Source organism: Ochlerotatus camptorhynchus, unplaced genomic scaffold, assembly GCF_037179485.1.
Source record: "Ochlerotatus camptorhynchus isolate MF236.1 unplaced genomic scaffold, CSIRO-AGI_Acam_v1.1 ptg000330l, whole genome shotgun sequence".
NCBI classification, from domain to species: domain Eukaryota; kingdom Metazoa; phylum Arthropoda; class Insecta; order Diptera; family Culicidae; genus Ochlerotatus; species Ochlerotatus camptorhynchus.
In genome coordinates, this window is record NW_027040818.1 from 12,732,516 (window position 1) to 12,748,527 (window position 16,012).

Consider the following 16,012-nt stretch of genomic DNA (forward strand, 5'->3'; position numbering starts at 1 on the left):
TGTCGATCGACCGGTTTTCGAGCCACGGTTGTCAAAATTTAACTTCTTGTCTGTCAGAAATAACCACGCTCGGATAGCAGGGTTAATCGATAACTTTCCATCTGTCAAATTTTAACCAAAAGTTAAAATAATCCACCAAATGGTTCAGAGCCTTAGAACGGACACATCTAGATAGAGCTGGAATTAGGGCGTAACAGCTTATGTAAACAATGACTTCTGTCGATGATTTCTAGAAATTCAAGACAAGTCCACGCAAACCAACGTAACCATCGGGTAGCGGAAGCCTTACCCTATCCGATGGTGATGTTGATTTGCGTGGGCGAGCCTTAACTTTTTAGAAATCATCGCGAAAAGTCGTTGTTTACAAAAGCTGTGCTTGATACGTGCATTATTTAAAAACTTGTACTAGATGGAAGACGAGAAAAAAAAATTGATCCTGCCCACCGTTTTGTGGTGATGAAAAGGCATCACCCCGTGATGTGGCCAGATAAAGCTTTTGTCCGGGAACCTGCCTGAAGTCCATCTTGACATAGGTTTTGTCTTCCATGAGAAGGCACCCTCTGTACTTCGACAGAAAAAACCTTCGGAACTGACCCAAATCTGTACCAATTTCACGACCACCATTGTCGCGGCCACAAGTCGGACATTCCTATTCGCCTAAACAACAGCCGAGCCGCACAGCAGAGGCCGCAGCGCAGCTAGTGTTTCCGCTCAGCCTCACTTGAGCCGGGCCAGCGACGAGGACCGATGAAGGTAGTCCCGGCTGGAGGATTTGATGATCGGTGCTTCCCGCGAGAGTGAGGCCTTGATCGCTATCCGCATTGCCATCGGGAGAGTCTGAAAAAAGGAAAGGAAACAAGCAAACAAACCGAACCACCACGACGACGGAGAGTGGTCCAGATGGTGGCAGTGTCTCATTATGTGCGTCCGTGGATCGTGTGTCATGGAAATATCGGTTCTCGGATGATTTATTGCAACAGTTTTGAGGAGCTTGCGTTTCTTTTGGTCGTCGGTTGGTTGGTTGGACAATTTGTGTACCGTACACTTTTGCTCGCCTTGCCCCGCAGGGAGCAGAGGAGCACAGCAGCCAGCGCTCGAAATGGGCCTATTTTTAGCGCTTCGGGTAAAGTGGTAGGCAACTCTAGCGCGATGTTGTTTTCTTTTCTTTTTTGTGCGTATTGACGTTTAAAAATATCACAATCTGCCAAAGAAGTGATTGTTTCAAGAGAATATTGAGAGCAAGAGCAGCAAAACAAGTTGGCTGCGATCGGTTGCTGTAAGCTAAATAATCACAAAATAATTAATTGAGTTCGGTTATTTTTACCGAACTTTCAACAGCTGTTTTGTCGGTAAGTTCAGGCATTTTAAAACTACGAAAACTTCACCACAACTACAAAATTCAAATACGCTTGAAAATGAAGGTCAAAGTTGATCATATTTTGGAAAACAAAAACTTCGAAAGTCGGTAAAAATTTCTTCGTGTGTTTATTTCAATACACGGTAACCGTAAAATTTTATCCAATAATGACTATAAAAGACTCGATAAGGACTGAAAAGTAAGCATTAGACTTATGCAAAATTTTAAATTTTCGCTCCACAGTGTTCAAACGATTTCAAATCGGGTCCTGATTAGCATCCGAAAGCTTAAATTCATTTGATAAGAAACTGACTTGGCACAAACCATTTGAAGTTTATTTGGAAATTACTATGGGAAAGACAAACTTTTTGTTCAATGTCTTCAAGCCTTTTTCCATATTGTACAGTTCACAAATTCTATTGCTATTCTTATGGGAATTTTTATCAGCTACAACTTTGCAGAAAATCGTTTTTCAACCAAACGTCAAATTAAATAGTTATTAATTGTTTAAGAGATTGATAATCTTATGGCAAGATTAAGCAACTGTATTGTGGGCAACACTGTATTCTGCAGTGTGACATTGGCGTTGACGGCGACTCTGTAGCTCTTTACTCCTATGAGAAAATCCATAAGCAAACGTCAGACTGTGCGTGAATCATGGCGGACTTTGTACTATCCTTTCACTCCACCGAAAATTCCCATAAGAAACTATCTAAATTTGCTGGAAGAGCAAATTTTTCGACGGTGCTGTCAACGCCAATAGTAGCCATGATTTTTGTGCTCTATTCTACACGGTTAGAAAAAAGTACCCAAAATTAAGTTCTTTTCACTCATCTCGGCAGTATAGTGCAGGAACCCAAAAGTAGGTAAAGCGGGTCAAAGTCATTTTCATTTACTTATGTGCAGTTCGTATGGAATTTTCCACTGGATTTTTAACCAAAAGTTAGTTAGTTGTACCCAACAGTAGGAATATGATTATACTTAACGTTGGGTTCCTACACTTTACCACCCCTGTTGGGTGGTTTTGCTCCTCCGTTTTTGACAACATTAGAAGGAGAAAAGGAGACAAACTAGTCAAAAGTAGGTAAAAGTGAACTTTCCTTTGGGTACTTTTTTCTTACCGTGTACGCGCCATAAACACCAATGTTGCCTGCTGAACAGTTGATTGAGCATAATCATAAGACATCAGTGACTTGAATTAATAATAATTTTTGTTCCTTACAGTTGATCGAAAAGTGGTCTTGAACAAAGTTGTAGCTGAGAAAATTTTCAACAAGCTCAGCTATAATTTCCTAAAGTAGAGTAAACTGGTGAGTTTTGAGATAGATATGAACCAAAATTATGGTTTCTTCATAGTAGTTCCCATGCATAGAAAGAAAGAAAAACTTCAAATCGTTTGTGCCAAGTCAGTTTCTCACTAAATGAGTTCAAATTTTGGGAGACTAATCAGGGCCCAATTCGGAACCGTTTGAGCACTGTGGAGCAAAAATTTCAACTTTTGCATCAGTCTAATGCTTACTTTGCAGTCCTTATTTAGTCTTGCATTTTGCATCAGTCTAGTAAGCATTTTCAAGGGAAAACTGGGACTACACTGAGACAAAAGAACGTAAGAATTTCATAACAACGGAGCAGACTGGCACTGAACCATGGACGTTGAGATTACGTTGTGTTGACCACTCGCCTTTCAACGCTTGGGAATATGAAATAGTTAAAGGCGTATAAGAGCTACCTCATGTTAGCTGAAAATAATTCATAAGCCACGCTTATGAAATTCATATGTGTCGTTCATAAGCCGAGTCTTATGAAATTCTTAAGTTTATTTGCCTCAGTGTATCCATTGAATTAGTAAAAAAATTACTCATTTATTAGTATTTGGTATTCATTTTTGTAGTTGTAATTGTTCATAAATGGGTAAAATTTTACCCCTTTGAATGGGTAGTCCCAGTTTCCCTCGAAAATGCTTACTTTGTAGGCAACATTGAGCATTGTACGAAACATTAGACGTTTCTGTTTCAATCCTACACAGCAAAAAAAGTTGTTGAATATTACATCCAAACTGCTGCAACCAGGTCAATCCATCGGTTGTGTAATATCACATTGTACGATGTACATCGATTTTGCGAACAAAAATACCTCCATTGATGTAATATTGTATCTGCTTTTTGCTATTACATCATTATTTCATACATCAGCTTGAATTACGTTGATCGATATTACATTTTTTTTTGCTGTGTACTGTGTTACCTGACTTATAACGAATATACGTTCTATACGAGTACCCCGAATACAGCGTATATTTCGTCTAATTTTACATTGAAATTGCTATGCAAAATTAGACGAGTCATACGTTGTATTCGGGGTACTCGTATAGAAAGTATATTCGTTATAAGTCAGGTAACACAGTAAGAGGAAGAGCAGGCAACTGGCTTTTTTTTGTCTGTGACGTGATCTTATTCTCTCGCGGAAACGACTGTGCAAAAACTATTTCATTATGGGCGACGCAGTCGACTGTCAAAAAAGAGCAACTCCCTACGAACTCGCAAATCGGTTTATTTTTATATTTTTTTATTTGGTTGAAAATTTGCAGAAACGTTCCTTATGACTAACAATGTCATTTTGCATCTTCATATCGCCATTTTGAATCCAGCATTATTTTTGAAAAGGGCATATAGAAAAATATCAAGCTTAGCCTCCGGAAATTTTTACTCGAAAACTGTTTGCCCGATCGGTTTAGTGTCTTCGGCAATATATGAAAAAATATGCACACTAAAAAAAATAACCCAACTTTTTTTATTTCAAATAAAACCATAAAAATAATTTTTCTCAAAAGAGGATTTTTGTATTTTTTTTTGTTTCTTGATATGTTTTAGGGGACAAAAAATGCCATCTATTGTCCTATAGGTCAAGATGGACACCAAATTTACAGTAAAAAAGCACCTGAGTAAAATTTTGCTAAGTCGCACCGTTTTCGAGATGTAGCGGTTTTAAAGTAGATATTTTTAAAATGTAAAATTTGCATTTTTATTGTAAAATTATCTGATCTTTCCGAAAAAAATATTGTTGGAACTGGAGAACCGCGAAATACATTTAAAAATGGCCAAAAACTACCAAAATTTTAAGAATATCTACTTTCAAACCGCTACATCTCGAAAACGGAGTGACTTAGCAAAATTTTACCCAGGTGCTTTTTTATTTTAAATTTGGTGTACTTTCATTTTATAAAGTCGAAAAAGTAATTGGACCAAGTTTTGGATATTTTCTAAAAACTTGAGTTTTTTTTTTTTTAAATCATAACTTTTTTGTCCATCATTTCTCCATCTTGACCTATAAGGCATTTTTCTCCCCTAAAACATATCAACAAATAAAAAATACAAAAAATCTTTTTTGAGAAAAATTGTTTTTAAGATTTTATTTGAAATTAAAAAAAAAAGTTGGGTTATTTTTTTAGTGTGCATATTTTTTCAAATCTAGACCAACAATTGAAATAGGCGGAACAGCCAAACGTAAACAATGGCTTTAAACACAAAATTCTTGAGAATCAAAACACTCCCACGCAAACTAACAATGCCATTCGATAAAGGAAGTTTGCTCTATCAGAGGACGGTGTTAGATTGCTTGGATGGGCTTTGATTTTCGAGGAATTTGCGTTTAAAGCCATTGTTTACGTTTGGTTGTTCCGCCTATTTCAATTGTTGATCTAGAAATAGTCTCATCCATTATCTGCAATATTGCCCAAGACACCAAACCCACAGACAAACAGACATAACACTCGCAAGTTGTTCATCGAACAAGCATTTAACGGTCAATTCAAAAGTATCGTAGTTGGTAGTACCGCCACCTGCAGCGCGCATAGTCAATTCCTTTGCGTTTGACGTTTACACACTACCGCCATCTGTTCAGCGTACTACCCACCACAGTGTACTCAACAGATGGCGGAAATGTTTTAGCGACGATGTTTTACATTGAGAAATATTCAATGTGTTATGTCTGTTTGTCTGTGCCAAACCGATCTGGCAAACATTTTTCTATATGCCCATTTCAAAATGGCGATATGAAGATGCAAAATGGCATTTTCGGTCATAAGGAACGTTTCTGAAAATTTTCAGTCAAATCAAAAATACAAAAATAAACCAATTTGCGAATTTGTAGGGAATTGCTCAATACAAGAAAATAGATTCCCCGTTGTAAAAATTCTCGCGTTTCTATACGTTCGCCCGACCAATCAAGCGCTGATTCGCGTTTGACAGAAATGTAGTTCATAAAAGTCCCTCTTCCTCTTAGTTTCAACCCAAGAATGAACTTTGACAGGAGGCAGTTACCTAACGGCTATGAGATACAATATCAATATCATCCGATTCTGTAAGGCAAACTAACTCCTGTAATTTCGTAAAATCAGACCCCCTTAACTCTTTTGAATTTATAAAGACAGATAATAGCGCCAAACGGTTTGTGACGAGACAACGTTGAACTGCTGCGTTGGAAGAAAACACGCACACCAACATCTATACGTGTACGAACCCATACAACTGAGCGTACGATATAGCGCAAATGAAAACACGAAGCGTCATTTTCAGCTTTGGCTACTCCCGTTTGCGTTTGTTTTCACCGGCGTTGTCAAATACTTTCTACGTTATAAAATAGGAAAGTAATGTTTATTCCAACGTAATTTTTCAATGGAATGCGTGCTGCGTTGGCCAAAAAAGACGGCATATTTTATTGGAAGATTGCCGCAAAAGCTCAACGCAGATGTCGCCACTGCATGATAATGATAATGTTGACAGACTGCATAGAAAATTCGTGAAAATTAGCATTAAATCATAATTTTCATCAAGCCTGCGTGAAATCCTTCCAATATAACATTCGAATTGAAGAAGAAAACGTTTTTACGATCAGACTGATGTGCATCTTTGACTTTTCCAGGTGAACTTTCATAAGATATATTCATTTCATTTCACGGCTCCATCAATGCTGCATCGTAAATATGATGGTAAACAGAAGTAAATTGCTCAATTACTCAAAATAAAGATGATTTGACATCTTGTTATCACTTTGAAGACCATCTAGCACCATTTTATAGTATGGTGCGTGTTGAGTAAATCAAGTTCCGTTGCGTTTTCCGTCGAAAATTGTGAGTATCAATATGTTTACCTAAAAAAAGGCTAAAATGAACATTTATCGAATATTAGCGTCCTATACAACCATTTTCATTATCACCAGCATGATACAATCTTTCCTAAGTAAATTCACTTAATTTCCACTTTCATCCTAGTGGGAATCGCACATATTCACCATTTTCCGAAAAATGCAGCTGCGCAGGAGGTAACCTCTCCCTGTGGGTGCAAACTTGTTATGCATAATTTTCCATGAAAACATCTCCGATCCATACCGAAATAGTAACAGTTAGTTTGCAAACACGTTTTCTTACACGATTCAAGCAAAAGTATCCACCGGAAATTATTAGTTTTTCTTTATGGACCGATTTGCCCCAAAAATCGTCTGTTTTACTTGGAAAATTTGGAAACTATCCTCCTTCTAGTAGTTCTCACTTCGAAATGTAGGTGGCGAAATCTTGGAAAAGTTTCACTGCAAGACGCCAATTACGTTTAGCAATGATTTCGATACGTTGCATTTCCAGTAGCTGGGGTGTTGGAATAATTCTTTAGAGAAAGGGGAGGGTTTCCTATGTTTACTTCTATGCTTATTAGGATTATGTTGAACAACAGCTCCGTAAATCATCAATTACTATTAGAGATTTGCATCTTACTGATACCGGTGGCATATTGGAAACTCTTTCGCTCGAAAGCAACACATATTACAAGCACATCATGATGCGCGCTTGGATATGTGATTGTCTTCTCAAGTGTTTCGGTTGCGTATAAAGAGGTAATGATTGAAAATCGAAGCAATCACAAACAAGCTGACACATGTCAGTTATTGAGCCCTGGTTGTAAAGTTGGCGCGGAACTCCCAACAGTTTCAATGTGCCATCAACAGATAGCACTGAGATCACATAAGGGTGGTAACTATATGCCTTGTATGAGGAATTGATTAGTGGGATATCTTGTTAATTAGATATCTTTGTTAAAATGGTCTATATATAAGAAAATTCGACGCTTAGCATTCATATGGACCAATGCCGCAAACGTAAACAATAAGTTCTTTCGCAATTTTTTCGTATTTCAAAATCTATCCATTTAAGCCACCAATTCTATCGGATAGGGGGACCCTCTCGCTCTACGCAATCATTGGGATTATTATTCTTTTGGTGATTTTACATCCTCGAGAAGAAGTAATTGTTTACATATGCGACGTTGGCCTTTATGAAAGAACAGTAGAGAATTATACATTTCACATGTTAGATAGAACAGTTAATGCTACGATTAAATAGCTAAATATTACTCGGAAACATTTAGTTTTCTTTATTTAATCGAGACATTCAGTTCTCTGGAGCTCTACGAAGTTTACAGAATATCTACCAACTCAACGGAGCGCTCCGAACAAAATTTACTAGAAGCCTCTAAGGTTTGCAATTTTTCTAAGAAGTTCTGCAAAGTTCACTGAACTTTTACAATGTCCGCTGAATTTCTATAACATTTCTAAGAAGTTCACTGAAATTCTACAAAGTTCGATTAACTTATATAAAATTTGCCACATTTCAAAAATGTTTCCTGAGCTTAAGCAAAGATCTCCGAAGATCTTTGGAACTTTACGACGTTCCCCGAACCGCTACAAAGTTCCATGAAGTCAAATGATGTTTCCTTTAACGTTGCCCTTGACTTCTAAGAAGCTCCCTGAACTTCTGTAGGGGCAATCCAAAACAGGGTGATAGAGGACCTCAAACCATGCATCAAATTGTTCTACTGGTTTCAGATACCCTCCACCTTAATGTTTTTTAATCATGTACTGGTAAGAATTTGAAATGTTAGATTACTTCTGAAATCGTTGATTTAGATAAATTTTCGTGATCTTAGACTTCAAAAATCATAAATTTTAAGATCCGGGAAATGAAAAAAAAAACTATTAAATCCATGACACAAATCGATACCCCGATACTTAGACGAAATCATCGAAACATATAGAAATTGTTGAAAATATCGATTAAAATTTAAAAAAAGTCACGTCACAAACTGGGAGTACAAATATTTGAGATCTCATAAAGGAAAAACAAATCAACAGTTGAGATTTGGCATGTTTGAATTAAGATTCAAGTCTTCTTCCTAATTGCTTTAACTTGTGAATATTTTCAAGATCAATCATGCACACTTATAAAAATTAATGTAAATTTAGGTGCTCTGAGAGTGACATATACAAGCGTCAATTTTGACATAAAGTTGAGTCATAACAGACGCGAAAGAGCTATATTCAATCCCAAGTAACAATTTTGGTTTTATAAGGGTTCTGGAGACCGTGATTTAGACTTGTAGCATGCTTTAAAACCTCGATAAAACTTGCAATGTTACTTGGGATCAAACATACTTTTCGTCGAGCAACGAACTTTTCAGTCTCGAAGCAATTAATATTACATGACACGTTTGTTTACGTCTCATCTTTTATGTCAAAGCTGGATTCCGTCCCGTGTAAAATTAATTATTTCTTAGTGTGTGGTCAATTGTGTCAAACTTCATTCACTCCTTCAATCATTAGCTCTTAATCCACTTGCTTAAAGCGCTATCAGATCGTAAATCTTGCAAAAGTCCATCACCATTTCCCGATCCAAAATTTAAAAAAAATACTCGTGGTCATCCACCCATAGCGGCATGCTCCACTCCACCCACTCCGCCAACTATAAACAGGCCCATTTCACCGAAGGCCAGTGCGCTGCTTTTCATTCGATTACATCTCACTCTAAATTTAATCCACCAAGCTCCTCAACCATGTTGCAACAAAAACACCGTCATAAATTTGGACCGAACTTACCTTCATGTTCTCAACGTGGTGCGCGTATCGTTCGTGGTAACCGTTCTTCATCGTCGTCGATGGCCGGTGGTACGCCGTTTCCAGTCTGTCTATCTGTCCTCTCCTTGGCAAGTGATGGCCGCCGCCCCCACTGGTGGCACTGCTGTACAGGGATCCCTTCCGCGACAAGGGCCGGTACGTGCGGTGGTACTGGTGGTGAACTTCGTCCAGATCGCCGTCCCCGTGGCTGCTGCTACTGCTCAGCGTGTCCACATCCGGCTCTTCGCAGATATCACAAGTGTACATCGAGAAACGATTCAGGAAGCGCGGTGTGATCTTCAGCGCGTTGAGGACATTCATCGGTTGGAACTGATGGATGCCGTGCTCGTCCAGAACGGTGTAGGCAATCTTACCGGCCAGGACTTCGTGGCTGGATTCGCGAGGGATTACCGCCTGGATGCCCCGCTTGATGATCAAGAACGCCTTCGGACAGTGTCGTTGAGTTTGACCGCTCTTCAGGAAGAAATCTTCAATGGCCAATTGATTGTTGGTGTAGAACAGCGATAACGGGACGTCCTTGGACGATTCGATCGTATGCTTCTTGGTCGGAGCGAAGGACAGAGCTCCACTCTGTCGAATCAGATCGCGCAGTTTATCACTCTTAGTAGCGTGTGCAGGGGTCTTCTCCAAGCTATCAATCAATTCTCGATACTCATCGTCATCTTCGGCCAACTCTTCCATGATCAGCACTCGATTGATGATGGTGAACAGCTCGTCCTCTTTGTTCAGGTCTTTCAACGCTTCCGGATGTGTCAGTAAGTATTTAAAGGCTTCGGATTCTTTGCTATTTCCGAGAGCCACGGCCAGTCCTTCGGATTTCCTCAGTAAAGCCGTCAACTGATCCCGATTTGGTTCATTTAGCAATTCAAAGATCGCAGTTTGTGCCTTATCTTGTATGCTGCCCACGACAGCTGCCTGCAAAATCTCCGAGATATTCACACTATCCTCCACTACACCGGAGGTCTTCAAACTCGAAACAATCGATTTGAACAGATTCTCGTCCTTCTTCAGTAGATTGACGAACGCTTGCGATATCCGATCGTTGTCCATCAGCTGGCAGAATTCTTCAATAGCCCCACTGGGGGGCGCAACCGTTGCTTCTCGTCCGTCAACTTCTTCACCAACCAAAGCCGTGATCGTCTTCAGTTTCTGATCGATGTTGCTCTTGACGATCGTTTTGTTGACCACTCCAGCCAAATAGTCCACTGCCGCCGGGCTCTCCATCACATGCTGCAGTTCTTCTATACTGTACTCTCCGTTGGACATCCTGATCGCTTCGGCGATCACCTCGTACATGTTGCAATTTTCCGGTTCACTGGTGTTTGCCAAAATCGATGCCAAGTTCGCAGCCAACGATTCCACCGCTCCTATCGAACCGTTGCAAACGGATGTGTCCAGCAGTTTCTCATCTTCGGTTCCGTACTGTAGCGATTCCAAATCAACTCGTTTGCAAACCGCCTTTAGTCCATCGAACAAGTTCTCCAGAACATCCATACTTCCGTTCTCGATGTTGTGCTCAGCTATGAACTGTTTCAAAGCCTTCCGTTCCTTCGTACTCTCAAGAACGTAATCGACGGCTGAGGCTTCAACCTGCCGTCCAACATGCATGCCGGCTTCCGACAGTTGCTGAAGCATCGAGCTATCCAAAGTGACAATCACTGAGCTTTCTGACCCTTCGAACGTCGTCGTCGAAGAAGCCTGCGTCGGTTTCAACAGCTTCAGCTCCTCTGGAGTGACCGCAAAGCTCTGCACCAGGAACTCCTCATCGCCATCTTCCGTATCCTTCAAGTCCGGAGCGACAAACTTCGGTCCGTCGGCCGTTTGAACGATCCTTCCTGGGATAAATGTAACCTTATTTTCCGTTTCAACCACTCGACCAGGTACGAAACGTGGACCATCGTCGGTGTCGACGACCTGACCCGGAACGAACTTCTCGCCATCGTCATCCGTACTGATTACCTGACCTGGGATGAACGTCGGTCCGGCTTTGGTGTTGATGATTTGACCCGGTACGAACCGTGGACCATCGGCCGTTTGCATAGTTTGACCTGGAACGAACTTGGCTCCACTTTTGGTTTCAACGATCTGTCCTGGCACGAACTTGAGCCCTTCGGATGTCTCAATCACCTGACCCGGGACGAACTGTTCACCCTGGTCAGTTTGCACGACCTGCCCCGGAATGAATCCATCTTCCACGTTGATTCCGGGGATGAACTTGGTCTGGGCCAGCTGTTTGATCAGTTTTCCGGGAACGATCTTGCCTTGTGGGAGATCTTCTTTCTTGATCTTCTCCGGATAGAATTCCACTCCAGTTTCCTGCTGAACCATGTGTCCAAACACGCACAAGGCGGGTTCTGTGATCTTCATATTTTCACTGTCCATCACCATGCCAACCAGTGTGGCTTCACTGAATTTGACAGCTTCGATCGTTGAAGCGACATCGAATTTCACCTCTCCCTTGTCGTCCACACTCGTCGAACCCGGCATGAAAACATCACCATGTTTAGTATGGACGATTTGGCCTTGTACGAACTTGGATCCTTCTTTGGTTTCTATGTTGACTCCGGGCACGAACTTCTCCCCGTCGGATATTCCAGGCACAAACGCGTCATTCACGTACTGACCGGGAACGAACTTGGATCCTTCCGCCGTTACGATTGTCTTGCCAGGGACGAACTTCGGTTCGCCCTCTTCGTCGACCACTGTTTGACCCGGAACGAACACCATCTCATTGTTGCTCTTCATAACCGTCTGTCCGGGGATGAACTTCTCCTTTCCGTTGACGGTGATGGTCTGTCCTGGGATGAACTTGACCCCGTCAGGGGTTTCAATGTTCTGTCCCGGAACAAAGCCTCCAGTCTTCTCGTCGACCACTCCGGCTACGAACTTGCTCACGCCCTCCGGTGTGACAATTGTTTGACCTTGCACAAAGTGTGGTTCATCGTTGATTGTCAGGACCTGACCGCAAACGAATTTCCCATCGATCACCTTTCCGGCAATGAAGTTCTGCGGCTTTCCGCCTTTGGTAAGAGCGATCTCCCCGGGAATGAAATGGATCGAACTGCTATCGTGGGAGGTGATCGTAACTCCCGGCACAAACTCCAGCAGACCGTCGTGGCTTTCGATGGTTTGACCCGGGATGAAGGTTGCTTTGTTGTTGATCATTAGGGTTTGACCGGGGACGAAGATTTCCTGGTGGTTGACGACCAGTTTGACGCCGGGCACTCCATTGACAACCGATGGTTGGGAGTCTTGCAGACGGGTGATAACTGAGGCAAGATCGTCCAGATGTGGGAGGAGCTCGGTTTGGGCGGAGAGTTTTTCCTTTACGTTGGCAAGGGCATCGAGAGTTTCCAGGGATAGGGATTTTATGGCGTTCTGGCGGTCGACTTTGAGTTCGATCTTGGACGGGGTGATGGAACCTACGAAGGAGGCCGCTTCCATGCCGGAGGATTTTTCCAGGATGGCGTTGTCTACTTGCAGGTGTTTGGGTGGAAGGTTAATTGGAGTGACGAGGTGCGGTTCTGGAAGGGATTTGAGTGTGGTAGTGGTGGTGCCTGTGTCGGAGGCTTCCTTTTCCAGGGTACTCCAGTCCCAGGATTCGATCATGGGCTTGACAAGATCGTTGAGTTCGGCGTCCTGTTCGATGAGATGTTCGTTGAGCTTGAGGGCTTTCAGTTTCTCTTCGCGTTGTCGTTCGCGACGTTCCTCGGCTAGACGGACCGCCTTTTCGCGGTGAGCTTCGATGAACTGCTGCTCTTCTTCTTCTTGGAGATCTTGGATCTTTTCCTTCTGCTCGAAGATGTTGGCGATACTGGAGAGGTTCGATTTTCCCTTTGGTTTGGGCCGTTGGGCGTCTTCTTTTTCCCGTTTTTTTATAACTTCTTCGCGAGGGCCTTCACCCTCGAAGAGGTTTTCCAGGTCACCTTGCTCGATGTTTTTTAGACTAACGGCGATGCTGTTGCCTTTTTTGAGCTTTATGAGCAGTTTGTCGGACTCCTTGGCAAGCATGACATCGCGAACGTCTCCGTCGCGGACGGCAGCTTCCAGTACGGCCGGGAAGACCAAACCGAAATTTCGTTCGTCAACCTGGTAGACGTAGAGGTTCTGCTCGATCTTTTTGGTTTTCTGAACCAGGATGTTTGTCAGGTTCTTCTGGGCTTCGTCTTGGTCGTCCAGAACTGGGAAGACATACCGGACCTGACACAAGACTACGTGTTTACGGTTGCCATAATTTCCCGGCTGGTAGTGATGAGGATCCAGTTCGCCAGATACATTGGTGACCTTACACTTCGCCTTACCGGAGGCTTTGATCAGCATGACGGGGATGTAGTGGTGGGATGGAAGTCCGTAGGATTTTCCCGTAATGCGACAGAATCGTTTTGCATCTGCTGGCGAGATGGGTGGTAGCATGGGAAAGTAGTTGGACCTCGGTAGGGACCGGCATTTGCCGGTGATGCGACAGAATGACATTTTGGCGTCGTTGGTGGTCTTCCAGGTAAGAACCGGAGCATTAGGAGGGACAGACCGTCCCCTTCACCTTTACCAAACGGCCTAATTCGTGACTAGTTGGTGATCTACTTTTCGATTTTTCTCTGGCTTCGTGGGATAACTATAAATAGTTCACACTTGCACACAGGCTGTTTTCGTTCGTCTATCGCGATTCTCTATCCAGTAGCACGTGCAGGGTTTTGATGTTGCGTCTGGCTGCTACCGAGAAGCATCGCTTTCCTCTAGCAAAAGCGAGCGTGAGTCAGTGGAGCATAGATTTCCTGCTTTGCATAGTTTTCTTCTCCTCCTGGACCCGCACGAACCTGATGCAGTTCTATTTCGGTTAACAGTGATTCGCTTTTTTTTCGGGAAAAACTTGAAATGGTCACTCGACCTCTAAATCTTCTGCTTCGCCTTTGCTGCCGCCCGTTGACGACTTCCCGTAAATTGAGAATGAGTTTGACTGACAGCTTCTTCTTCTTGATATTTCAGCGGGCAAATCACCAACGGCTGAGAGCCTTCATTATTTCACTAAAAATAAATACACTGTCCGTTCGACCCCTTCAAGACTTTGATGGTCTTCACGCTGGCGGAAATTCACTCAGAAGGAACGCCGAAAAAATTCACCAAATTCCTCTTCTGTTAGCACTTTTTGTTATTTTATTGCATTCTTATAGACTTCCCTCGGAACACTCAGAAAAACCACACTACGCTTCCTTCTTGTATTCTAATTAAATATTATCTCACTTCTTGTATTACACATCCTCTTACGAACGCTTAGTGACTGACGCCATAAATCTTCAACTCAGTTAGCTTCGCCCGATGGCCAAAATGCTATGGCAACCGACGCCAGGCAATGAAAAACACCGAAATGTCACCGCAAAGGTGTGACTCAAACACTTCCCGGAAAGATTCCGCTGTGGAAATTTCGCAACTTCCAGCAGCGACAAAGTCCGTTTCCAGAAAACTTCGGATCTCGATCTGATCGCGACTAGAACTGTCCAGTCGTCGTTATAGTCGTCCGTATCCAATGCTTGCTTGCCGTGGACTGATGCCGCCAAAAGAACGGTGTACGCTAATGTTCTGCGGTGCGAACGGTGAGAACTGGTTATAAATATAAATAATTTTCCCACCGCTCAACCTCCCTCATCGCACTGGCTTTCCCGCTCCCTGGGGAAAAGCACTCCCAGGATCGTTCATTCTCTTTTTCTCGATCTCTCTCGCTCACCACACACGGTTACTCTCTTGCCTGACCGCTGTTAATTTGAACCATGCCAATCTGCACGCCATTTAGCATTTGTAAATCAACATTGCGAAATGAGGCTGACAATCAAAACAAAACAGCAAATAAGGATAATAGAAATACACTAGAAGTAGAAATTAAAAATGACCTTGTTCAATATGAATGCAGTGTATTGTTCAAACTAGCAACGTGTAACGGTACCGCGAGGTAAGCCCGAGTGATCTATGTTCCTAAGCAAATTGAGTACTAATCTGTGAAAATTGGTGAGTGCGAAGAGAGTATCAGATCAAAGCAAGCTCCGACGTTGGCGCGAATCGGTGAGACGTGAAATGAGCAGAGATACGAGAAAAATACGCACACCTGAGTTTTCTCACGGATAGGAACCTAGTTAGCGCAAGGGTGCATTCGGTACGGTGAATAATGATCTTTCGGGATTGGATTTTTTGAAGAAAAAAAAACAATGTGTGGAAAGTTTTTCTCTTCACCACAAGTAGGTATGCGAGAACAGATGGGAACGAACGAAAAAAATGTAAACAGATAGAGAGTGAGATGTGCTCGATGCTCAGGTTGTATATTCAAAAATTGGTGTGAGAAGTGATTGGATTTGTGTCATTTTGTGGAAGCAGAGCGGTGAATGACGATAAGGTGCAAAAATATGAATCATCCGATTATGAAGAAAGCTAAAAATATTGCTGGTGACTAAAGTTTATAAAAAATCTTATTTTTCTGTCGAAGTTGAATATACCTGTCAAATAATTTTGAAAAGATGTTCGAACAACATCGTTGAGTTCGAGGATATACACTGGTGTAAATTAATGCAGTAATGATCCGGTTTTGTCAGCCACCGCATTGAAAATATTTTCTATTGTTCTACGAAACCTATGCACTTTTTCAGTGGTCTTATTGCACCAAAATATACCTTAAACATCCACCTTGAAGATGAATGAGAATGATTTGTAATTATG

At 42.0% G+C, this 16,012-nt stretch overlaps 2 protein-coding genes across 7 annotated transcripts in view; both read right to left on the bottom strand.

The window, feature by feature from the left end:
* The window catches only part of Obsc (Obscurin), a 222,500-nt gene that overhangs the window by 149,850 nt on the left and 56,638 nt on the right, over window positions 1–16,012 (bottom strand). The window lies entirely within an intron of this gene.
* LOC135708333 (uncharacterized) lies at window positions 469–14,854 on the bottom strand. The gene is made up of 2 exons (XM_065230375.1): window positions 9,275–14,854; window positions 469–837 (listed from the first exon to the last, which is right to left on the bottom strand). The coding sequence occupies exons 1-2, from the start codon at window positions 13,784–13,786 to the stop codon at window positions 718–720; spliced, it is 4,632 nt and encodes a 1,543-aa protein (XP_065086447.1). The 5' UTR covers window positions 13,787–14,854; the 3' UTR covers window positions 469–717.